General features: G+C 43.2%; 1 protein-coding gene across 5 annotated transcripts in view; it reads right to left on the minus strand.

The window, feature by feature from the left end:
• Window positions 1-25187, minus strand: part of ASTN2 (astrotactin 2) — a 1047731-nt gene that overhangs the window by 159265 nt on the left and 863279 nt on the right. For all 5 annotated transcript variants that reach the window (XM_070795372.1, XM_019966821.2, XM_070795370.1 and 2 more), the window contains 2 exons: window positions 14099-14232; window positions 12417-12565 (listed from right to left, as the gene is read on the minus strand). In XM_070795372.1, the coding sequence (XP_070651473.1) occupies window positions 12417-12565; window positions 14099-14232 (283 nt within the window). The remainder of the gene's footprint in view (window positions 1-12416; window positions 12566-14098; window positions 14233-25187) is intronic.

Raw genomic sequence — 25187 nt, forward strand, 5'->3', positions numbered from 1 at the left:
GAGATCAGTTCCAGATGTTTGCAGTCGTGTTGGTTTGTACCTCGCCCTGTAACACATATTTCCGTCACCCCCTCCACTTGAGCTGGGGGAGCGGGGCCTGGGCTCCAATGACATCACCTCCTTTAAGCTGGTCCCGGGCAGCAGACAGCAGGCGGGTGAGGCCCCCTCTGGCTTCTCAGACAAAGGGTACGGCTCAGCCACGGCCCGCGCTGTTCGAGGAGCTATGAGTAATTCCTATGGTATTTCATAAACAGCTCCGATGCAATCGCTCCATCACAGCCCTGCCGCCACCGTCCCCTTGGCTACTGGGGGCTGGGGGCCTGGCGGTCCTCTGCCTTGAGTTGATTCCCCAGACAATTCGCCTCCATAACTGCTCCCCTTCGCTTGACAAGGTCAGCAATCTGAGGTCTAAGAAGGGATGCTGGAGTGGAGGGGATGGCGAGGGAGAGAGGGTGTGTGTAGGGGTGTCCTTTCTGCTGTAGATGAGGCTTGATGGAAACAGGAGAGAAGAGAGAACGGGGTTGGGGTGGGTAGAGACATCTTCTGACCATTCAGGACATTGTTCCTGACTCAGTTCTAGATGAAACCAGATCAGCAGCTCATGCCTAAGCGGACCGAAGAAGTAAAGATAGGAAAAGATAGATTGAGACATAGACCGAAGGTGACATGAAGTTAAAAAAAAAAGACAAAAGAACAGACAGAGATAGATGCCAAGAGGGACATACATACAGAGAGAACAAGAAGGAAGGAAGGAAGGAGAGAGAGAGAGAGAGACCTAGAGGTCAGAGAATGGGAGACACGATAAGAGGGGAGAGCTGGGAGGAGAGCCTGGTGCTGGAGCAGCCCATCAGGCTCCTGGATGCCAGCACAGAAAGGGGCACAGACCAGCTCCAGATGTTGCTGCCTTTCACGAAGACATGTGGTGGGTGGTGGAGAGGGCCTGCGCCTGGTTGCTGTGCAGACCAACAGAGCCAGCTGGCCTTCCAGCCTTGAACCAAAAACCAAAAGCTGGAAGCTGGGAATCTCACGGTGAGAGAGAGAAGTCTCTGATTTTTAAAAGGTTAAAGAACCATTCCAGGAGATGACCAAAGACAGTGCAGGGGAGTATGGTGGGGGCGGTCATGACATTGGGTGAGACGCTTCTCCTTGTCTTTCCCTTTCTGTCCCTTACAGTGAAGGGTTGCACTCACTGCTTATGGTCCTGCCGCTCTAAAGTTTGGGGATTCTCAGAACTGCCATGTAGGACAAAGAAGCAATGTGCCTGAAGGGCTACGTTCCCTATTAGGTCAGAGCCCCCAGCGGCCATCAGGTGTCCAAATACTCCATCCTGCCCATAAACACAGACACCTTATGTTCTCTCATGTCTGCCTGCTTCTTGGTTTATTCTCAACAACAGCAATGCACACCAGAGGTAATATCATTGGTGGAAAGATGTGTGGACTTGACAGGGAGAGAAGATCAGAAACCAGGGACCCCGTTCCAGCACTGACTCCTGTATGTAACCTCTGGACAAGCCGCACCGTCCCACCTTCCTCAGCCTTTTCCTCTGTAGGTCAAACATGGGGTTTGGACTCATTAGATATGCCTGTGCCTCAGCCCGCCTCCTTATTCCAGCCCCCAGCCCCCGTGCATCTACTACCCCTGCCCAAGAGGCCCAAACCTATGCCAACTGCTCTGATGAGGCCACGTGGGAGCACCAGACGTCTGTTTTTAATATCGATGACAGATTAGCGTGCGGGGAATTCAGCCACCCCCCAAAACAAGCCCTGTCTCTGCTCCAAACAACTGGAACAGGAGGCTAGTTATGCTTGGCTTTCCCAATAGAGTCCCAGGACGGACAGAGCAATGGCTTCTCTGAAGGAAACAAAGCGGGCGCCAAACCCAGGGGTGGGGGGCAGGAGAGGGAGACGGGGAGGGAGAGTGAGCATTTCAACAGCTAGTTCAAAAGGGTGTTGAACAGATGGCAGTCATAAAGAATGTGTGTGTGCCTGTGTGTGCCTGTGTGTGTGAGGGAAAGAAAGAGAAAGAATGTGTGTATGCATGTATATCTGTGCACACGCATGCATGAGCTTGTGAATAAACAATTACAGCACTGGACTCGGCTGCCAGCAAAAATCTGGAGAGATCAAAGAGAAAGCCCACATTTCCTTATTCTGGCCTCACCTGGCCAAATGTGTGAGTAATCCTAATGCTCTAACAAAACACGTCTTAAACCTTATTTTATTGTTTATTTTCTTCCTAACGCTGAAGTTTCCTTTAAAAAAAAAATTCAAGGAAATTACAAGCAACTACAGTTTATTAGTACTTCCATGTCCCAAGAACTGTGTTACATTTGACCCTCAAAGTAGCCTCGTAGCTATCCCATTCCACAGATAGGGAACCTGAGACGCAGAAAGGATGCTGACTGGCTCTTGCTTTCTCAATGAGAAGTGATGGGAACTAAAAGTAGAAGCTAGATTTTCAAAAAACAAAGAAGCCCAAGCTCCTTAATTAGGCTTGCATTCCCTAAGATAACGCTCAATAAAGTAGACTGAAGTTGTTAAAATTGGTCCAACTTCACCTTTGAGATTGTTGAGATACAGTAAAAGTGGCATGGAGATAAATAGATAGGATTTCTGCTTCAGATATCCACTGCCAATCATCTTTGGTGTCAATTAATCATGACACATTTTAGGATTATGATGTACTCAGCTAATCTCTGGGACTTTATAAGACCACACAGCACTCAAGGAAGTAACATCAGAATTGAAAACTTAAGACATGTATATAGCTACCCACATACAATTCAATTTAGTGAACATTAAACATCTATGTATGTCAGGTTCTGTGGAAGGATATCAAATTACAAGGACATAAGAGTCATTGTCTTGCTTCTTTAAAGACAACTGTCACTGAAAAATTCAAGAATTGGATGCTGGAGAGAATTAAGGTCAAGTAGCACAAGGAAGTGGAGAAGGCAATGGCACCCCACTCCAGTACTCGTGCCTGGAAATTCCCATGGACAGAGGAGCCTGGTGGGCTGCAGTCCATGGGGTCGCGGAGGGTCAGACACGACTGAGCGACTTCACTTTCACTTTTCACTTGCATGCATTGGAGAAGGAAATGGCAACCCACTCCAGTGTTCTTGCCTGGAGAATCCCAGGGACGGGGGAGCCTAGTGGGCTGCCATCTATGGGGGCCGCACAGAGTCGGATATGACTAAAGAGACTTAGCAGCAGCAGCAGCAACACAAAGAAGAATTAGAAGAACCTGAAAAGATGGTGGCAGATATGTCATTATCTTCAAACTTATGAAAGGTAGCAAGGAGAAGGAGGGGTAACATCTGTAGAGTGCTCCCAGATCATGTAACTAAAAAGTTAATCTCTATCAAAAAAAAAAAAACAAAAAACTCCTAGGTAAGAACACTGGTTCCTAAACAGTCAGAAGAAAGAATCTTAGATTTCCATTTCTGGACTAGATGGTAACATAGAGACTAGATTTATTTACCCTACTGCCTGAAATATTAATTTTTTTTTAAAGAAAAGAACATGAGTTCTCAAACTGAAAATGTGGACCAGAGGCCTGAGATAATGAAAGATGGAGAACAAATTCTGTGAGCCCTAAAACTCCCCCAGATTCCTGCCTTTAGAGAGTTTCTAGGGCACAGCAAGGAGATAACTGGTAGACTCCCTAAATTAAGAAGACAGAGTTCTTAGTCTGGGAAGACCAAAAAACTGAGAGCTTATAGAAGAGAATAAGGGGAAGAAGAGAGCTGCACAGAAAGAAGATTTAAGAGATCTTTCTCAAAATTTAAGAGATCTTTCTCAAAATTTAAGAGATCTTTCAACTCATCAGAGTACTGGTGGATGGTTGTTTGTAAGGAGCTACCAAACCAAGAGGGTCAGATAGAACAATGCCCATTGCTCATAGAGGGGCCAGAATAGTGCTTATTCCTCCCAGTTACACTGGAAAATTTCACAATTCATGGGCCACTGTGTAGAATACATAGAAGTGTCTTGCCTCGGTAGTAGGGAATAACTAGCCCTAGACTAAACACTGCTCTGGTTCCATCTAACCAATTCTAAAAGCAAGACCAAAAAGAATCAAACTATTTCCAAGTAAGTTAACTGTGTCTCAGAATAGAATTCAAAAATATTTATAGGAATACAAAAATATCCAGCACCAAACAAGGCAAATACCACAATGCCTGGCATTCAACCAAAAATTACCTGGCATACAAAGAACAAGGGAATTCAACACATAATAAGGAGATAAATCAGTCCATTTAAACTGACCCAGAACTCACACAGACGTTAAAATTATGAAAGAAGAACATCAAAGCCATTATTATAACTCTCTTCCATAAATCAAAAAGGTTAAGAAATAAATACACTAGCCAAATTCAAACTGAACTTCCTAAGATGAAAATTACAATGTCTGAGTTAAAAAAAAAAATTCACTGCATAGACTAACAGTAGATTAGATTTTGCAGGAAACACTAAAGACACAGCACTAAACACTATTCAAAATGAAACAAACAAAAATAAATAATTTTTTAAAATGAAAAGAGCACCAGTGAGATAAACAACAATTTCAAGTGACTAAATACACTTATTATTAGAGTCACTGGAGGAGAAAAAAGATGGAAAATAGGAAGAATAATGGCCCCCACTTTTCCAGATGGGGTAACACTTTAAACCCATAAATCTAAGAAGCTTAATAAAACTCAAACATAATAAATAACAAATTGCTCAAAGCCAATAGTAAAGGAAAAAATCTTAGAAGCAGCCAGGGGGAGGGGAGTATGTTTATATAGGGGACCAAAAATAGAAATAAAAGAGATTTCTCAATACAAATAATTTAAGCAAGATATAGGAGCAACAACTTTAAATTACAAAAAGAAAAGTATGTCAGTCTAGAATACAGTATCCAGCAGTAACAACTTAAAAAAAAAAAAAAGGCACAATGAATTCATCATTAACAGACCTGAAATATAAAAATAATAAAAGATATCTTTCAGACAGAAAGATAATAAAATCAGATGAAAATATGGATGCATGTGAAAGAATGAAGGGCATCAAAAAAGTAAGTACATGAGTAAACACATAAAACTAATTTTATTAATTAAATATATTTAAAGGGTAATTTACTTTTTAAGGAAAGTAACAATAATTATGAATCATGTTTATATGAGTAAAATGTATGACAATACAAGATAAAGACTCAGAGGAGAGAAATAAAAGTACACATATAAGGTTCCTCTACTGTATGTGAAGTGCTATAATAGCACTTGATGGCACATTGTGATACATTAAATATGAATGTATGAACCTTAAAAGTCACTAATAAAAGAAAAGAGAGTTATAACTATAGTAAGTCAACAAAAGAAACAAAATGGAATCAACTAAAGAAGATATTGTCACTCTGCTTATTTAACTTATATGCAGAGTACATCATGAGAAACGCTGGGCTGGATGAAGCACAAGCTGGAATCAAGATTGCCGGGAGAAATATCAATAACCTCAGATGTGCAGACGACACCACCCTTATGGCAGAAAGTGAAGAGGAACTAAAAAGCCTCTTGATAAAAGTGAAGGAGGAGAGTGAAAAAGTTGGCTTAAAACTCAACATTCAGAAAATGAAGATCATGGCATCTGGTCCCATCACTTCATGGGAAATAGGTGGGGGAAAAGTGTCAGACTTTATTTTTCTGGGCTCCAAAATCACTGCAGATGGTGATTGAAGCCATGAAATTAAAAGATGCTTACGCCTTTGAAGGAAAGTTGTGACCAACCTAGATAGCATATTTAAAAGCAGAGACATTACTTTGCCATGAAAGGTCTATCTAGTCAAAGCTATGGTTTTTCCAGTGGTCATGTATGGATGTGAGAGTTGGACTATAAAGAAAGCTGAGCACTGAAGAATTGATGCTTTTGAACTGTGGTGTTGGAGAAGACTCTTGAGAGTCCCTTGGACTGCAAGGAGATCCAACCAGTCCATCCTAAAGGAGATCAGTCCTGGGTGTTCGTTGGAAGGACTGATATTGAAGCTGAAACTCCAATACTTTGGCCAACTACTGTGAAGAGCTGACTCAGTTGAAAAGAGTCTGATGCTGGGAAAGATTGAGGGCAGGAGAAGGGGACGCCAGAGGATGAGATGGCTGGATGGCATCACCGACTTGATGGACATGGGTTTGGATAGACTCTGGGAGTTGGTGATGGACAGGGAGGACTGGCATGCTGCAATTCAGGGGGTTGCAAAGAGTCGGACATGACTGAGCGACTGAACTGAACTGAAAGATAGAGGGGATGGAAGAAGATATTCCATGCAAATGGATATCAAAAGAAAGCTGGAGTAGCAGTACTCATATCGGACAAAAATAAAGACTGTTACAAGAGACAAGGAAGGCCACTATATAACGATCAAGGGATCAATCCAAGAAGATATAACAATTGTTAATATTTATGCACCCAACACAGAAGAACCTCAATACATATGGCAAATGCTAATAGCCATGAAAACAAAATCTGACATTAACACAATAATAGTGGGGGACTTTAACACTCCATTTTCTCCAATGGACAGATATACAGACAAATAATTAAAAGGGAACACAAGACTTAAATGACACATTAGACTAGGTAGATTTAATTGATACCTATAGGACATTCCATCCAAAAGCAGCAGAATACACTTTCTACTCAAGAGAACACGGAACATTCTCCAAGATAGATCACATCTTGGGTCATGAACTAAACCTTGGTATACTTAAGACAACTGAAATTGTATCAAGCATCTTTTTTTTTGGCCACAGCACTATGATATTAGAAATCAATTATGGGAGAAAGAAAGAAAACCTGTAAAAAAAAAAAAACCCACAAACACATGGAAGCTAAGCAAGATGCTACTGAATGGCCAATGGATCATTGAGGAAATCAAAGAGGAAATCAGAAATACCCAGAAATGGATGGCAGTGAGAACGCGGTGACTCAAAACCTATGGGATGCAGCAAAATTTATTCTAAGAGCGAGGTTCATAGCAATACAATCCCACCTTAAGAACAAGAAATATCTCAAATAAATGACATAACATTGTATCTAAAGCAATTACAGAAAGAACATCAGCAGGAACAGAAGGAAAAAAAAAGTTAGTTAAGGAAAGAAATCATAAAGACAAAAGCATAAATAAATGAAATAGAAATGAAAACAATAGCAAAGATCAATGAAACTAAAAGCTGACTCTGAGGAAATAAACAAAATTGATAAACCTTTAGCCAAATTCATCAAGAAGAAAAGGGAGAATACTCAAATCAATAAAATTAGAAATGAAAGAGAAATTACAACTAACACCATAGAAATACAAGGATCATAAGAGACTACTACAAGCAATTATATGCCCAAAAAACTGAGCAACCTGGAAGAAATGGACAAATTCTTAGAAAGGAACAACCTTCCAAGACTGAACCAGGAAGAAATATAAAATATGAAAAGACCAATCACAAGTAATGAAATTAAAGCTATGATTAAAAGTCTTCCAGTAAACAAAAGTCCAGGACCAGATGGTTTCAAACACAAATTCTACCAACCATAACTGATTAATAAAAACCATATGACCATTTCAATAGATGGAAAAAAAAGCTTTTGACAAAATTCAACACCCATTGATGATAAAAACTCTCCAGAAAGTGGGCACAGAGGGAATCGACCTCAGCATAATAAAGGTCATACAGGACAAATCCACAACAAACATAATTCTCAATGGTGAAAAATTGAAAGCATCTTCTCTAAGATGAAGAATAAGATAAGGATGTTCAGTCTTGCTATTTTTATTCAACATTGTTTTGGAATTCCTAGCCAGGCCAAACAGAGAAGAAAAGAAATAAATCGAATCCAAATTTGAAAAGAAGAAGTAAAACGGTCACTGCTTGCAGATGACATGATACTGTACCTAAAAAATCCTAAAGATGTCACCAGAAAACTACTAGAGCTAATCACTGAATATTGTAAAGTTGTAGGATACAAAATTAATACACAGACATACCTTACATCCCTATGCACTAACAAAGAAATATAAAAAAGAGTAATTTGAAAAAGAAAGAGTAATTAAGGAAACAATCCCATTTCCACTGCAACAAAAAGAATAAAATACCTAGGAATAAACCTGTTTACAGAAGCAAAAGACCTATACTCAGAAAACTGTAAGATACTGATGAAAGAAATCAAAGAGAACACAAACAAATGGAGATATACCACAGAAGAATCAATTCTGTGAAAATGACTATACTAATATTCAAAGCAATCTACAGATTCAGTGCAATCCCTGTCAAGGTACCAAAGGCATTTTTCACAGAATTAGAACATTTTTTAACATTTGTATGGAAACACAAAAGACTCCAAATAACTAAAGCAATCTTCAGAAAGAAAAATGGAGCTAAAGGAACCATGCTCCCTAAGTTCAGACTATACTAAAAACTTCCTGTAATCAAGACAGTATGGTACTGGCATAAAAACAAAATTGTGACTCAAGGGAGGATTGAAAACCCGGAAATAAACTCATGCATTGATGTTCACCTAATCTATTACATGACAAAGGAGGAAGGGATATAGACAACCATTTCATAGTAATAAAGGGTTCAATTCATCAAGAGGATATAAAACTTCTAAATGTTTACTCAGTGAATAAGAGCTTCAAAATGCATAAAGTAAAAACTGATAGAACTATAAGGATTAATACATAGATGTATCCACAATCATCATCAGAGGTTTCAATACTACACTTTCAAGTACTGAACAGTAAGAAGACAGAAAATCAAAGAATTCAGAAGACTTGAAAATCACAACCAACAAATCTGATCTAACTGGTATTCACAGAGAAACTCATTGATAAATAGAAGGGTAGACATGATTTTAAACTGGACACTGAAAACAATGATAGACCAAATTTGATGCCATAAAATCAGTCTCAATAAATTTTAAATGATCCAGCAATTCTACTTCTGGGCACTGATTCAGAGAAAATAATAATTCAAAAAGATACACACACCTCAATATTCATTGCTGCACTATTTACAATAGCCAAGACATGGAAGCAATCTACATGTCCATCAACTGATATATGGATTAAAAAAAAAGAGAGAGAGATACATACATACAATGGAATATTACTAAGGCATTAAAAATGAAATGATGCATTTGCAGCAACATGAATGGGCCTGGAGATTATCATACTAAGTGAAGTCAGACAAAGACAAATATTATATGATATAATTTATATGCAGAACCTAAACAAAAAACAATACAAATGAACTTCTTAACAAAATAGAAACAGAGAACGAACTTTTGGCTATGGGGGGGAAGGATCAGGGAGAGGAAAAGATTGGGAATTTGGAACTGACATGTACACACTGCTATATTTAAAACAGATAATCAACAAGGACCTCGTGCATGACACAGGGAACTCTACCCAGTATTTGGTAATAACCTAAATGGGCAAAGAGCTTGAACATATGTATAACTAAATCGCTTTGCTGTACACCGAAAACACAACTTGTTAATCAACCCTACTCCACTATAAAATAACATAGAAAAATTAGAGATTAAAGTCATAAAAAGCATGTACTCTGACATAGTAGAATCAAATTAAAGCTCGAGGAGAAAGATATCTAAAAAGTCTCCAAATATTTGGAAATTGAGTACCATGCATCTAAAGAGCCCAAGGGTCAAAAAAGAAAACTAAAGGGAAATTAGAATGTCTTACAAGAAAAATCTCAAATCAACAACTTCAGCTACCAAGTTAAAATTAACAACAAAAAAAATAGGAACAAACAAAATCCAAAATAATCAAAAGGAAAAAAACAAAAACACAAACACAACAAAGATCAGAGTAGAAATCAACAAAATGAAAAATAATAGTGAAAATAGGTGAAATTCAACCTGATTCTTTAAGAACATAGGGATTCCCAGGTGGCTCAGTGGTAAAGAATCGGCCTGATAACGCAGGAGACGTAGGAGACACAGGCTTGATTCCTGTGTTGGGAAGATCCCCTGGAGTAGGAAATGGCAACCCACTCCCGTATTCTTCCCTGAAAAATCCCATGGAGAGATGAAAGAAATTACCAATATCAAGAATAAGAGATTGACATCACTATAAATTCCATAAATATTAAAATAATAACAGAATATCACTAACAAGTTTTTTTTTTCCAGTAAATTTTATAATTTACATGACATGGATAAATCCTTTAAAACACACAAGGTACCAAAATCAGTTAAGAAGAAATACATAGCCTGAGTAGCCCTATATCTATCAGAGAATTAAATTAATAATTTAAACCAAGAAAAGTTCCAAGCTCAGATTATTTCACTTGTGAATTCTACCAAACAATTTTTAAAACTATATCACCCAAACTCAGATTCTACCCAAACTCTTTGAGAAAATTAAAAAGAAGAAAGTGTCTTGCAAATTTTTTTGAGAGCCCAGAGTTATGCTGACAGCAACACAGATACAAGCATTACAAGAAAACTACTGATTAAAACCCCTCACAAACAAGAATACAAAAATCTAAATAAAATTTAAACATAACAAATACAACAATATATAAAAAAGATAGTGTATCATGACTGTGTGGGATTTATTCCAGGAATGCAAGGTTTGTTTTTTTTTTTATCGTTTGAAGATGTATCAATATAATTTACCATATTAACAAACTAAGCAACATAAACTATGGCACACATAACTCAATATTCATTTTCTAATTAAAGCAAAGCAGCAAACTAGCATTCAGCTTTTTACCATCAAATATAAAAAATAAAGATACAAGCATTGTGTTGGGAGCAAGACAGACCAGTTGTGAGACTTTGGGAAGGTCACAGACCTCTCTGGTATTCATGACTTGATCTATCAAAATAGACTTGGTAATTGTTCGGCGACTACTATCAGCAAAACAGTCACCTAAGAATTTTTACCACTTGCCTCTCTCCCCCTATCCCCAATACCCCATCATCCTTCTAACCACCTCCACCGAAAAATGATTTGAATCCATCCATCTGAATCACAGCACTGTGGGGACAATTTGAACCAACATATCAATTTGAATAACTGTCCATGCACAGAAACAGACGCACAAGAACTAAGGTTTCTAGGTAAATAGAGAGTGTAGCTCCCAGGTGAAGCACAAAAGTAACAAAAAAAATGCTTTGAGGAGGGTCAGAAAGATAGATTCATGTTACTCCTATAACCTCTTCCCCAGGCCTGAGCAGCCCAGTACAGAGACAGAACCATCCCTATGGAAGTAAAGTGAAGTCGCTCAGTCATGTCCGACTCTTTGCGACTTTCCCTATGGAAGGAAAGAGAAAACTGAGGCCCACTCCACCTGCACTCCAGAGTCAGCTCTCATGGCTGCAGGCGGCTCCCAGCAGATGTCTGTGTGGATCCAGGCCTCTGGCTCAACCCAGCAACTGCTGGCTCCAGGGCCCATGCAGCTTCTGTAGCACCAGGCTCCCTGTGGGCTCCCCTGAACCCAGGTTCCCATGCCACCTTGGCACCTGCCAGCTCCGAAGGCCCCCAGGTGATCTATCCTTGAACCCAGGGCTCCATCTGGGCCCAGCATGAGGTCAGCTAGCACCAACTCCAGATTTCGACCCACCCCAGAACCAGGCTGGCTCCCATGACCCCAGGCCCCTGACACTCACCAGCGCCAGGCCTGCTCTCGTGGCCCAGCCTCAAGTCCAGCTCCCACAGATCCAGGCTCCCCACCTGCCCTCAGCCAGACCAGCTCTGCAGATCCACCTTCAGGATGAAGCAGCCTCTTGTACACTCTTTAAGAATACTCAAAGCACTCAGGCCTAGAGGAGGAAATGGCAACCCACGCCAGTCTTCTTGCCTCGAGAATCCCATGGACAGAAGGGTCACAAAGAGTCGGAGACAACTGAGTGACTGGCCACAAAGCACTCAGGAGCCACTTTTCTCATCTTCTTCCGCAGGTCTGGGTGATTTCCATATCCTCCACCCCAACACGAAAGACAACTGTCTCAGGACATCACAGTGGAAACGGGAATCCCTCGAATGTCTTTATCTCAGTCCCAGAGATAACATATTCACAGATCAAGGTCTTCAAAAAAGGTAACCTGTAGACCCTTCCAAGTAGAAAAGGTCATATCCTTGTTTGAATTAACTAACACCTTAGTATACGACTTTGAGGATCCAACTTAGAGACTCAGAATTTTCTTTCCAAGTACAAATTGCTACCTTCCCCTGCTGAAAATCACACCAAAAGCACACAGGTGTGGGCATGAGGTCACAGACACCAAACAATGACACTTCCCGATGCCTTCTCAGTTCAGAAAACACCAAGTGTGCAGAGATATTTAGATAATCCCAGTTGCCCTCCTCTGTCACACCATCTCAACAAAAGAGGAAGCCTTGGGCTTTCTACTTACCCGTGTAGAGGTCTGTATCTGTGTACTCGTCCACTTTCTTGTGCTGCAGAATATAGTCAGAAACCTTGGTCCCAATAGCTGGCTGAACGTCCACCCACTCCAAGGAGACCACGGTGCTGGAGGGCTCTACTGTTGGGGAGAGCCGCAGCCTGGGGGGATGACAGGGAAGGTGGGGGTTTTTTGCCAGCCAGTACTGTCTGGGCCCCAAGGAAGTGTGCATGTGTCCAGATTAAAAGTGTGGGTTTCAGTCTGGTTTCAAACTTGGATTCAACCCACCAGTAACCCTTTGCATATACTTAGGCAACTAATCTCACCTCTTTCAGCCTCTGTCTCCTTGTTTATAATGGGGATAAGAAGAGCTACCCTTCAGGATCCACGTGGAATCCAGTAAATTAATCCAAGTGCACAGTACATGCCCACAGAAAATCGATTAGCTTGCCATTTGTTTAAATTATTTCTCCATGATGCTTCATTGTCAATTAAATTGGCAGTGCCTTCAAATACAGTATCTTCCAGCGTCCCTGACATTCTCTTCAGTCCCCCAGTATATCAGTCAATGTTTCACTATCCTTAAATCAATAACCCCTCACAGAGGGCAGGAATCCTTTTATAAAGGAAGAAATAACAGAATGCTCGAAGGTGAGAACGGGGAGGGTCCTTTGAGAGAAAAAGTGCAATCCCATCATTTCATAGAAGTAAAAGCAAGGTCCAGAAAAGAGAACGCTCTGCATAAAGTCACACAGCAAGCTGGGGACAGAAACACGACGGTGACTTTCCATGTCCCCCAGCCCAGATTCCTTCTCTCTTTCCACCATAGCCGCCAACTCTTCAATGACTGTCTCACAAGGGATCCTCAGTATTGGTTCCTGCCCTGATTTCCTCTGCTCCCCACTCCACCCTCCTTCTTAACCTTACTCCCCTAATCGTGATGACCTTTCTCTACTTCCTCAAATGGTGAATTTCCCAGGTCAGGGCTTTCCCAGGCGCTCTGTCTTTTTCTTGAACCATGTCTGTTGCCATTGGCTGCCTGACAAGCCTGACTCTAATTCAGGTCTTCTCAGAGAGGCTTCCAGGCTATCTCCCTCTCCTCCAACTACAGCCTCCCCGTTTTGTTCTCTCCATTAGCACATCTTTTCTTTTTCTCTCATGTTTTCATTATTTAAACATTTAAATGGTACGCTGCTTCTGTTTTTGCTTTGCCATCTGTCCCCTTCCCTAAATGGTCAGCTCCCTAAGTGCATACACTGGGCCTGTCTTGCTCATTAGTGAATTCTCCAGTGTCTGACACATAGCAGGTGTTCAAAACTTATTTGTTGAATGAATGAATAACAGAAGCTCCTTAGAAAAGGTCCTACCCTTTCTTTATCTCAGTAGCCCTGGTGGTCAACACGGGACCTGACAAAGCAGTAGTTGGCATCCAGTAAACTTTTGCCGAATGGATGGGTTAAAAGAAGTAACGATGGATGGCTTGGTGCTATTAAAATAGCACATGCTGCAGTGTAAGCGTCTACCCCTGAGCCACGATTTTGTTCTGCCAAAGCTCCGTGCTTTTGCATAGGAGGAAGCAGGCCCCCAGAGACTTCAGGCCTCTGGTGAAGCATCCTGAGAGGAGAAGAAAGCCATGGCCTGGGTTGGCAGGACAGGCGTATGAGCTTGTGGAAAGGGGGCCCATACATACGTACACCGGCTGCGGGAGGGGGCTGCAGTTGGGGAGCCCACTGGCGTCGAAGGCGCTGAGGTCACACCTGCACCAGTCATCAATCACATCCCCTTTCCCCGAGCACCAGTAAGAGCTCATCAGTGCACTCCTGAAGGCCTGGAACAAAGGAGAACAAAAGAGAGGATGATGACAATGGTGGAGAGGAGAGAGTCAGTCCCAGAAGCCACGCCGGTAGTGGCCCGAGCTTCAGAACTGTCCTCCTGGGCGCAGGGCACCATCTCCTGCCTAAGGCCCTAGCATTCTAGCACCAGGTTCTTCTGTGTTGAGTCATTCCCTACCCAGTAGCAGAGTGATCACTGAGGCAGAACAGTAATAGCATCCCGTGAGATCCTCCCCTGGGCCTGACACTCCACCTATGCTGACTTATTTCACCTTCACTAGCCCACACAATAGCTATAATAAAAAATAACTCTTATTATCTCCCATTCTACCAACTGGAAAACTGAGACACAGAAGGTAAGTCATTTGTCTGAGGTTCTGGTAACTGAAGGGAGCTCGTAACTGATGGAGCTGGGATCTGATCCAAGGCGGTCTGGCTCCAAACCCTGCCCTCTTTAATACCTCAGCACACTGCTTGCTGTAGCAGTCTGACCACCTCACCATGCTGCTTATAAACCTTCAGAGACTCCTCAGAGCCCTCAGGACAAACTCTAAATCCCTTGCTCTAGCTCCTGACCACCTCCATGGTCTCATCTCTCACCACTCCTGATTTTCCTTTGCATGCTACCATCCACACTTATGCAACCATTACCATGGCCATCAACACTGAATTCCTGTCTAGGAAAAGTGTTTTCTAAATCAGGAGATAGCAAAGCATTTCTGCAAAGGACCAAATAGTAAATATTTCTGGCTTTATGGCCAGTCTCTGCCACAATTACTTAACTCTGCCTTTGCAGCATGAAAGCAACATAAACGATAGTTTAAATGAATGGGCATGTTTGAGTTCCAGTAAAACTTTATTTACAAAGACAGCTGACAGGCTTGATTCATTCTGAAGGTCACTGGTTTGCTGACCCTTGTTCTAAGTGGTGATCAATGTTCTATTTAATTACAATGTGCTTCACTGTCTCTTGCTCTTTTTTAAAAAAACACACCCTGTCCTCTCTACTGGAGTACTCTCAACCCCACCACCATCTTGGAAACCAATTTGCTCTTTTGTTCTCAAATACACCCTTCTTTTCTATGGGAACCTTACCTTGACTTTAGGCCTGGAAGCAGGTTTCTCTTCCAGACACCACAGCGTGCTGCGTCACAGCTAACCAACACATTCATTTGCCCGTCTCACCCAACAGATTCTGATCTCACCAAGAACACAGGCCACGCCTTATCCACATGAGTCTTCTCATGAGACTGAGAACACTTATTCGGTCAAGATTTATTAAATAAATTAATGGACACTGAAAAACTGATCATAACGCTTAGGCTCAGATGTGCTTTCTGCTTTGCGTGTGCGCTCAGGCACTCAGTCATGTCTGACTCTTCATGACCCCGTGGCCTGTGGCCTGCCAGGCTCCTCTGTCCATGGGATTTCCTAGGCGAGAATACTGGAGTGGGTGCCATTTCCTTCTCCAGGATCTTCCTGACCCAGGGATAGAACCCACATCTCCTGCACTGGCAGGTGGATTCTTTACCACTGAGCCGCCTGGGAAGCTCCATGCTTTCTGCTTTAATCGCTCCATCTGTACTGCCATTGCATGGCACTGGGGATTCAGAATGTCTGACAGCTCTTCTTTAAACTTGGGGATTCCAGAGAGTGTTGATCTTTTATTCTTTGCCAGGTAACAGGTTCCACATGCTTTCTTCCTTTCTCTTTTCTTTAATGATTTTTTACTTTCTGTGTACTTTTTAAAGCTTCCCAACACCTACTACTAAGGACACTTGATTACCCAGGTGACACTTTTTGCATCTTGCATTGGTCAAAAGACTCAAGCACAGCACATTCATGTAATGTGGGTGTGCCTCCTTAGCAAAGAACACAGACCTAGAAGGAGAAGACGTGCAACAGGAACACTATCGTGTGAGCCTCCAACACAGTCCTCTCAAGGCCTCTGATGAGAAGGCTTCGATTATTCCTGCCCTATGTCCTTTCTCATATTCTCTCCTAAGGGATGAAGAAATGATCTAATGTCTCCCGAATTAAGAATAGCGACCCAAAGAAATAAAAAAGAACTATAATACAAGCTAACGTCCATGGGGTTGCAAAAGAGTCGGACACGACCAAAGTGACTTAGCGTGCACGCACGGTGTTCAGGAAGCACCTAGCCACACAGTGTAAGATACTTTAAGGGAATTAAAGGGGAATTTTCACAACGGTCCTGAGAAACAGACTCTACAATCTTCATTTACAGGTGAGGACTAGGAATCAGAGCAGTGAAGTAGTATTCCCAAGATCACACAGCAAGCGGATGATGAAAAGAGAATCCCAACCCAGACCTCTGTGACTCAGAATTATAGGTCTTTTCTACTTAACTACTTGGGATAGCGGGGTTGGTTCCAAGTAGGATTGCCAGACTCAGTAAATAAAAACACAGGATGCCAACTTAAACTAAAAATTCCCAATGAACAACTTTTAAAGTATAAATATATCCCATTCATTGTTTGTATATAATTTATGTGGGTCAGAGTCTGGCACACAACAATAGCATTGTCCTTACTAAGGTTTGATATTGCTACATTACCTAAAGTTGGCTTCCCTGGTGTCTCAGACTGTAAAGAATCTGCCTGCCCGTGCAGGAGACCCAGGTTCCATCCTTGGGTTAGAACAATCTCTTGGAGAAGGAAATGGCAACCCACTCCAGTATTCTTGCCTGAAGAATTCCATGGACAGAGGAGCCTGGCAGGCTACAGTCCACGGGGTCACAAAGAGTCTGACACGACTGAGTGACTAACACTTGCCTACAAGTCAACTGATGTTAGGAATAAACGTCTGTTCTCCTTCAGCACCAGAGGGGGGCGCTCTCGTGAGGGCAGAAACCAGGTGGGCTGGCAGGAGGTCACTGTCAGACTTTCTCCTTCCTCCATTCGCAGTTTCCCCCTTACTTGAATTAGCATGTAAAACTGCTCGTGGCTTATGATCCTGTAACATCTCCAGCTACAGCTAAGGGCTTCATTATCACAATGGGGAAATCCAGAGGCATGGGTGAAAGTGACACAGATGGTAAGAGCTTGCCCTGGACTCCAGCAAAGGGAGGAGGGAGAACATCCTGTTTTGCGTATGTGTTTTGTTTTGGTGTGTGTGTGTGTGCGTGCGTGTGTGTGTGTGTGTGTGTGTGTGTATGGTTTTTGTAATCAATGGTCACTGGGGCTTGTGAAAAACAAAAGAGGAAATCTCTCTGGACTTTGTGAGTTTCACCATCCAAGCAGCTCTTGGGAAGAAACCCTGCCTGTGGATCTCCACATCCACTGGCTCTTTCCCAAACCCTGGGGAACAGAATGGGGACTGCAGCGACGGCCAGGCAAACCGTGGACAGAGCTCAAACGCACGCTGATAAAAGGCCTGCTTCAGACAGGGAGCCCTTGCAAGGCAGCAGGAGCCAACATGCGTCAGCTCAGGTCCACACTTCCTTATGTCTCCAGTGCTTGCAACACTTCATCCCAAATCCAAATAGATCCCGAGGGAGAAGCAGCATAGAATGTTCCAGCTTCCAGGGACTCTGTAAATCATCTAATTGAATCCGTTTTGCAGATGCACATACAGTGGCCCAGAAAGGCTAGCTGGCTCATTCATGGCAATAGAGCAACTTAGCGGTGAAATGACTCTGTTCCTCCATTTAATCCTCAAAATTTCCCTTTGAGATAGGTGTCCTATCTCCATTCACAGATACGTGGAGGAGTAGGGATTTGAACTGAAGTCCATCTGAATTCTGGCAACCTTGACTACCTCTGGTCACACAGGAACAATAAATGCCAAGATTTCATCCAAAACATCCTTTTCAGCTGCTCGGCTTGTACCACGTGCTTCTGTGGTGTTCGTGTGTGTGCATGTGTGTGTGTCTGCGTGTGTTCTCAGAGGAAAATAAAACTTTACACTGGAGGCATTGTTGACTCTTAGCATTCGAGTAAATGAAGGGACTTAAGAAACAAATCCTGTCCTTAATACAGGGCTAAGGGTTACATTTGCATGGCCATTTGTTTTCATGACAATGAAGGCTTGCTCACTGCTAGCGAATGTTTCCAACTTCTGGCTAATTAGCTAGCAAACCAAGCCCGGCAGGATGAGAAAACAGCCACAAAAATGTTAAGCAATCAAAATAAACAGGGATTTATTCCTGACCCTGTTGTTACTTCTCTAGTTGAACTCAGCATAAGTTATTTCTCCCATTAAGCCTCAATGTCTCCATCTGTAGAATGAGGACACAGAAGCTTTATTTTGAAAGGTTTAATTCCCTGAACTTCCTCCTCCGTACCATGTGCCATCTAGATGCTAAGAAAGGTGATGAACAAGACCTAGTCACTCCAGAGGACTTGACTTACCTGTGCTCAGTCGTGTCTGACTCTTTGCGACCCCATGGACTGTAGCCCACCAGGCTCCTCTGTCCATGGAATTCTCCAGGCAAGAACACTGGAGTGGATTGCTATTTCCTCCTCCAGGGAATCTTCCCGACCCAGGGACTGAACCCACGTCTCTTTTGTCTCCTGCACTGGCAGGCAGATTCATTACTACTGGGCCACCTGGGAAGCCCTCCTGGGAACTGCAAAGGACTCACAGTCTAATGATGAAGACATACACAATTACAATTAATATGGTTCAACTGTTATGAAGTAACTCACGCCAGAGGTTTATGGAAATGCAAAGGAAGAGGACTTCACAGCTCTAAAAATTCTGACAATGTCTTAGGAATCTTAAACTTCAAGATGACACTCCATATTTAAGATAGATGCTTGGGATCATCTATATATAATGGAAAGTCACTAAGCCAATGAATTAAATTCCATATTCTATACTTACGGTGGCTATGTTTTCCATTGACAGTTATACTGAGGGGCTGACACCAAGTCTGCTACTTTTGACACTGAGATGGTTCTAGTTTGTGTAACCACAAAGATGCCCTGATCTTCTCACTCAAGTCTTGATGAATATGTTATATTCAGTATTAATAAGCGTGGTTTTGAGGCTGTTCAAGCCATACTGGTTAAGGAGATGAAAGGCCTTCTAGAGACAAAGGAATAGACTACCTTTTTACCCCCAGGTTCCCTATTCGTGCCTGATACAGTCTCTAGCAGGTAACATAAGTCAGCCAATATTTGTTAAATTGAATTAAAAGTTCACATGGAATTCTGAATGACATGAACCAAGTTTATAAATGATATCATACTACTACTACTACTACTAAGTCTCTTCAGTCATGTCAGACTCTGTGAGACCCCATAGACGGCAGCCCACCAGGCTCCACCATCCCTGGGATTCTCCAGGCAAGAACACTGGAGTGGGTTGCCATTTCCTTCTCCAATGCATGAAAGGGAAAAGTGAAAGTGAAGTCGCTCAGTCATGTCCAACTCTTAGCGACCCCATGGACTGCAGCCTACCAGGCTCCTCTGTCCATGTGATTTTCCAGGCAAGAGAACTGGAGTGGGGTGCCATTGCCTTCTCTGATATCATAAAGCCAGGTAAATGTGTATGTGTGATGCTCTCCTTCCCCTAAGATTACTTGTATCTCACATGGATTTGGTACCTCCAAGCCAGAAACTGGGGGGTTACTCTGGGCTCCTCCCTCTACCTCATATGTCTCAAACCAACTTCTCTCACCTGACCCCACAGCTGTCTTACTGGTGTGGGTGAGTAATGCCTCTTCTCTAGGCAACTGTCATAAACTCAACTAGCCTTCCAGCTCCGACCTTTCCCAGCACATCCTCTCCCAGCTTTCTAAAACATCACTGCTACTCCACCCACCTTACTTGCTGCTGCTGCTGCTGCGTCGCTTCAGTCGTGTCCGACTCTGTGCAACCCCATAGACGGCAGCCCACCAGGCTCCGCCATCCCTGGGATTCTCCAGGCAAGAACACTGGAGTGGGTTGCCATTTCCTTCTCCAATGCATGAAAGTGAAAAGTGAAAGTGAAGTCACTCAGTCGTGTCTGACTCTTTGAGACCCCATGGACTGCAGCCTAGCAGGCTCCTCCGTCCATAGGATTTTCCAGGCAAGAGTACTGGAGTGGGTGGCCATTGCCTTCTCCACACCTTGCTTGAACCCCTTCAAAAGCTCCACCACATTCTGGTCGAGGCCTCTATTTCTTAATCTTTCAAAGTCCTCTGCTGTTCATCCTGTGGCTCTTCTCCCATCTCCTCCTCACCATTGCTGCTCTAGGCGCCAGCATACAGGATCTTACAGGAGTGCACTGCTTCATACCAAGCCTTTCCTCATACTCTCTCTTTGATCTAAAATGCCCTTTCCCCACTTATGTTTCCTTGCTAAAATCCAGGGCATGTTTTGTTCACCAGGATCCTATCACACTCGGGAGATTCTGTCTCTCTCTCCTCTCATTCAATTTTTGCACATTTCACATTCTCTTGAAATTTGCTTGTTTATGTGCACTTCTTGCTTATCAGGCTGGGAACACTTCCAAGCCAAGGTAATATATTTGATTCATCTCTCTCTCTCCCCAGCTGCAAGCAAAGGAGTCAACATATCATAGGGTCCCAAAAACATGTGTTAAATTCCATAGATATAGGTAATAGGATGCTTGGCCAAAGAATGAATGTGTATACTTGCTATTTTTCTTTTTCCAGCAAAAGAGATGACAGTAATGCAACTGATCACCTGAAAAACATTCAGTTTCTCTGGAGTCACTGAAAAGAGGGTTGGGGTGGGTTTGCTGGTAGAATGCCTTTTGGAGACATTTGGGATTACAGCTTGGAGGAGGGTAGGTGGATACCTGTTTGCCCTGGAAGTACTCAGATCTAAAGTAAGATGCTAATAGGGCCCAAGAGAGAGATGGGAGGAAAGGGGGTGGTTGGCATTCTAGTTTTGTAGGGAGATTAGTACCTGAGCCCATGTTGACCATGTTTAATTGGTCAGGAGGAGCTAGGATGGATGGGCATGGAAGGGTTAAGGAAGGCATCGGAGCAGGGCTTGTGCAGAGACAGAAATAGTATTTTAGAGCCTGGCCTGGACCTCTTAGATAGGATCTACCTGAGCCGCCTGCCATACAGCCATCTGCACACCCCCTAAAGTGTCTACAGGAAATGTCCATCACTCGTTGTCCTGGTAGCTGCAGGACTTGGAAACCAGAGGCTGGAGACCAGAGGCTATCGCCCCCATTCTTTGTGGAAAAAAATAAGTGATGCTGGTATGTCCTGACAGTGAGGAGATTAACTGGTCATCTTGTTACTAATCAATGGGTACATACTTAAACAGATATGTGAGAACATGTTTGGGAAGAGAAGTGGTTAACGTTAGTTGATTTTAATCTCTTATTCCCAAACAGAGTAGGAAGGCAGTTGTGATGACTTTAAAACATGACCCTAAACATCTTTGACATGTTCCTCCGCACAAGGCGGGATCCAGGTTCTCTCCCCTTGAGTCTGTGCTCTACACCTGCTTACCAAACTACTGCTGCTTCAATTTCTGGGCTCAGGTTTTCCGAAGCTGGCAGCTTCCATGTCATGTCTTTTGGAATGTTCACTCTTAGAGTCCAACTGCCGTGCTGTGAGGAAGCCCAGACAACATGGAGAGGCCACGAGTAGGTACTGTACCAAGAGACCCAGCTGAGGTCCCAGCCAGTAGCCAGGGTCACCTGCCACATGGGTGAGCCACAGAGACCCTGTGACTGCAGCCACAAGAGGGAACCAAGTCAGAACTGCCCAGCAAGGACTTCCCTGGTGGGTACAGTGGGTGAGAATCTGCCTGCTGATACAGGGGACGCAGGTTCAAGCCCTGGCCCAGGAAGATTGCCCATACTGTGGAGCAACTACAGCCTGTGAGCCACAACTACGGAGCTCGCATGCCTAGAGCCTGTGCTCCGCAAGAGAAGCCACTGCAACGAGAGGTCCGTGCACTGCGATGAAGGCGAGCCCCCACTCGCTGCAACTAGAGAAAGGGTGTGTGCAGCCAGGAAGACCTAGCACAACCAAAAAATAATTAAAAAAAAAAAAACTGACCAGCTCAGCCGAGTCACCCCCAGAACCATTAGAGACAATAATAAAATGATCATCATTTTAAGCTGCCAATTTTGGGGATTGCACAGGAATACATAACTGAACAGAGGTAATTCACGTCTGAATAATCCTGAAAGGTTACTGAGAACAGTCAGAATTAGGGAGCAGCTGAGCAAAGGCAAGTAGAAACAAACTACGTACTGATCCCAGGAGCTAGAGAGAGCTCTGAAGTGCTGACACACGTTCTCACTGCACAGATCCCTGGCACTCCAGGCCTGAAAGAGTCCTGGGAGGTGAGACTGGCCTTCACAACTGCGCAGACGAGGTGGCCCCAAAGGAAAAGTGACTTGTCCAGGTTTACACCACACACCTGGCAGAAAACAAACTAAGGTCTTCAAATCAACTAATATTCACTATACAAGGCTGCCAACCTTTGGAACTCGGTTCAAGCCACCAAGTTCTTAGGCTGTTAGATAGGAAACAAATATAATAGCAACATTTACTGAGAGTGTGGTGAGCACTTTAATGTACATCATCTCATTCAATCCTGTCCATAGCCTTATGAAGCAGGTTCTACTGTTACTGTCCCCGTTTTGTAGATGAGGAAACTGAGGTTGGAAGCGTGAAATAGCCTATTCAAAGTCATCCAGCTAAAAAGGGTAGAACAAGGATTTGAACTCAGGTCCTTTGATCCTATCATCATGAACAATATTCTTACTCACTAGAGGATATTAGTAATAGCACTTAACATTTATTGCATGCTTGTGTGTGTTCAGTCACTCAGTCATTCATGTCTGACTCTTTGCTTACTAAAAGCCAAGCACTGTTCTAAATGCTTTACATGTATTATTTCTCACAATAACCCTAAGTACTTTAGATGTATTAACTCATTTAATTCTCCCAACAACCTGAGAGGTAGGCATGATTATCATGTTCCGTGTTACACTTATGCCCAAGATCCCGGGGCTAGGAAGTGGTGTGCTCAGGATTTGAAGCCAGAAAGTCTAGCTCTAGAGCCGGCGCTCTGAAACGCAAAGCCTCCAAACACATAATCTAATGGAGACCATCCATTTTTTTTAAATGCTAAGTTCTTGATTCCATTTAACATTTACTGAAATTTTTCACTGAACCTATGGGAATGGGCCGATGAAAATGCAATAGATAACTATCACCTACATTTGAGTCACATGTCAGCAATCTTATATAGTTCAATGCAACAGAAGTCAGAGGACTGACTAGTCTCACAGGAAGGGGCCACAGAGCATGAGTGCTTCAGACAGGAGAATCCCAGGGAGCTCTAGCATTTTCTGCCTAACTTGCTGTGTGACGTGAGTAAGTCAGTTACCCTCTCTGGGCCTTATCGTCACCTGTATTTGCTTCAACTTGGACATACATCCCAGAACACGGCTGCTTCTAATCATTATGTGATTTGTCTTCTGGATAAAGCTGTTCACAATTCTATCACCCCCTTTAACACTTCCCATTGTAGACAAACTACCTGGGACCCCTTAAAGGTCCATGCCAGTAGGCAAAACTACGGAGGCAGCAAAAGGGTCAGCGGTCGGCAGGGGTGAGGGGGGAGGGAAGAGGGAATGGGGGAGTACAGTAGATTTCAGGGCAGTTACCCTATTCCGTAGGACACTATTACAGTAGATTCATGTCATCGTGTATTTGTCAGGACTCACAGAACGCACACCAAGAGTGGATCTTCATGTAAACTGTGGGCTTCGGGTGTTAATGATGTGTCAGTGCCAGCTCACGCTTGTAACACGTGCACTACTGTAGTGCGGTATGACAATGGTGGGGAAGACGGCATGTGGGAAAAACAGGGAGCATACAGGGACTCTCTGCCTTTTACACCGAGGGTTTTCCTGGGAATGTATATCTGCTCTAAAAAGTAAAGCCTACCGCAAAACTCCAGCAGTGAGCATCCTCTCTGTAGAAGACAGCCCAGATGCTGAGCATGCCACGGACGGTCTTCAAGGAAGGGCAGGAGGGGGATAAAGAAGACAGACACCTATTACGCTCTTCTTCACTCTAGGTCTGGTGCTAGGGCTCTGTTAGCTTCTGTAAGACTCCTAGCAACCTGTGGATACGGCAGCTCTTCCTGTTCCCAGTCATCCTTACAGATGAGCACGTGTAGGGTCAGAGAAGACATCCCAGCCCAAGTCCCCCAGATCGAATGCAGCAGAGCAGAGGCTCCCACACTTTGTCCCTGGACCTCCCTTACCCCACCCCTCCGGTTCAGCCTCTGAGTCAGAGCCCCCCACTCACAAGACCACACAGTAAAGGCATACTAATGGGCAAGGACCCATTTCCTGTATGAGAACCTGTGCAGCTCCATCTATGGCTCTATAAATCACAGGAACGACACCTAATTTCCCCTGTCAGGATAAACTACGCTTTCCAAGCCTCTCACGCCTGAAGGATGAGAGCCTAACAGAAGTGCTTGTTAATTTGGGCGACACGGGGAAGACATTGAGAGGTGGCCAGACCTCTTCTTGCCACACTTACCTCTGCTAAATGAAAAACTATTAAAGAAATAAATACACAACCCACTGAGATGCTGCTGCATGGGGCTCTGTCAGCTGTCTGTTTCCCAAGATGTACAGAGAAGAGATGATAGGATTATATGATCCTCAGGCAGAGAGCTGTTTTTCCTGTCAGTTCATTCTATATTTTAGCTCTCATCCATCTCAGGTAGAAGATGAAGTGTTGGGTTTTAAAGCATTAAAAGTAACAGGGAGCATTGCTGAGCAACGTACATGCCAGACACAGTGTTCAGTGTTCGGCGTGAGGAGTCATTTTCATCTGCATGGCAATGCCATGGCTCGGGTACTTCCATCACTCCCATTAAACAGAGCAGTGGCCACAGGTCTGGAAAAGGTCAGTTTTCATTCCAATCCCAAAGAAAGGCAATGCCAAAGAATGCTCAAACTACCACACAATTGCACTCAT

Source organism: Bos indicus, chromosome 8 (genome assembly GCF_029378745.1).
Source record: "Bos indicus isolate NIAB-ARS_2022 breed Sahiwal x Tharparkar chromosome 8, NIAB-ARS_B.indTharparkar_mat_pri_1.0, whole genome shotgun sequence".
Lineage (NCBI taxonomy): Eukaryota > Metazoa > Chordata > Mammalia > Artiodactyla > Bovidae > Bos > Bos indicus.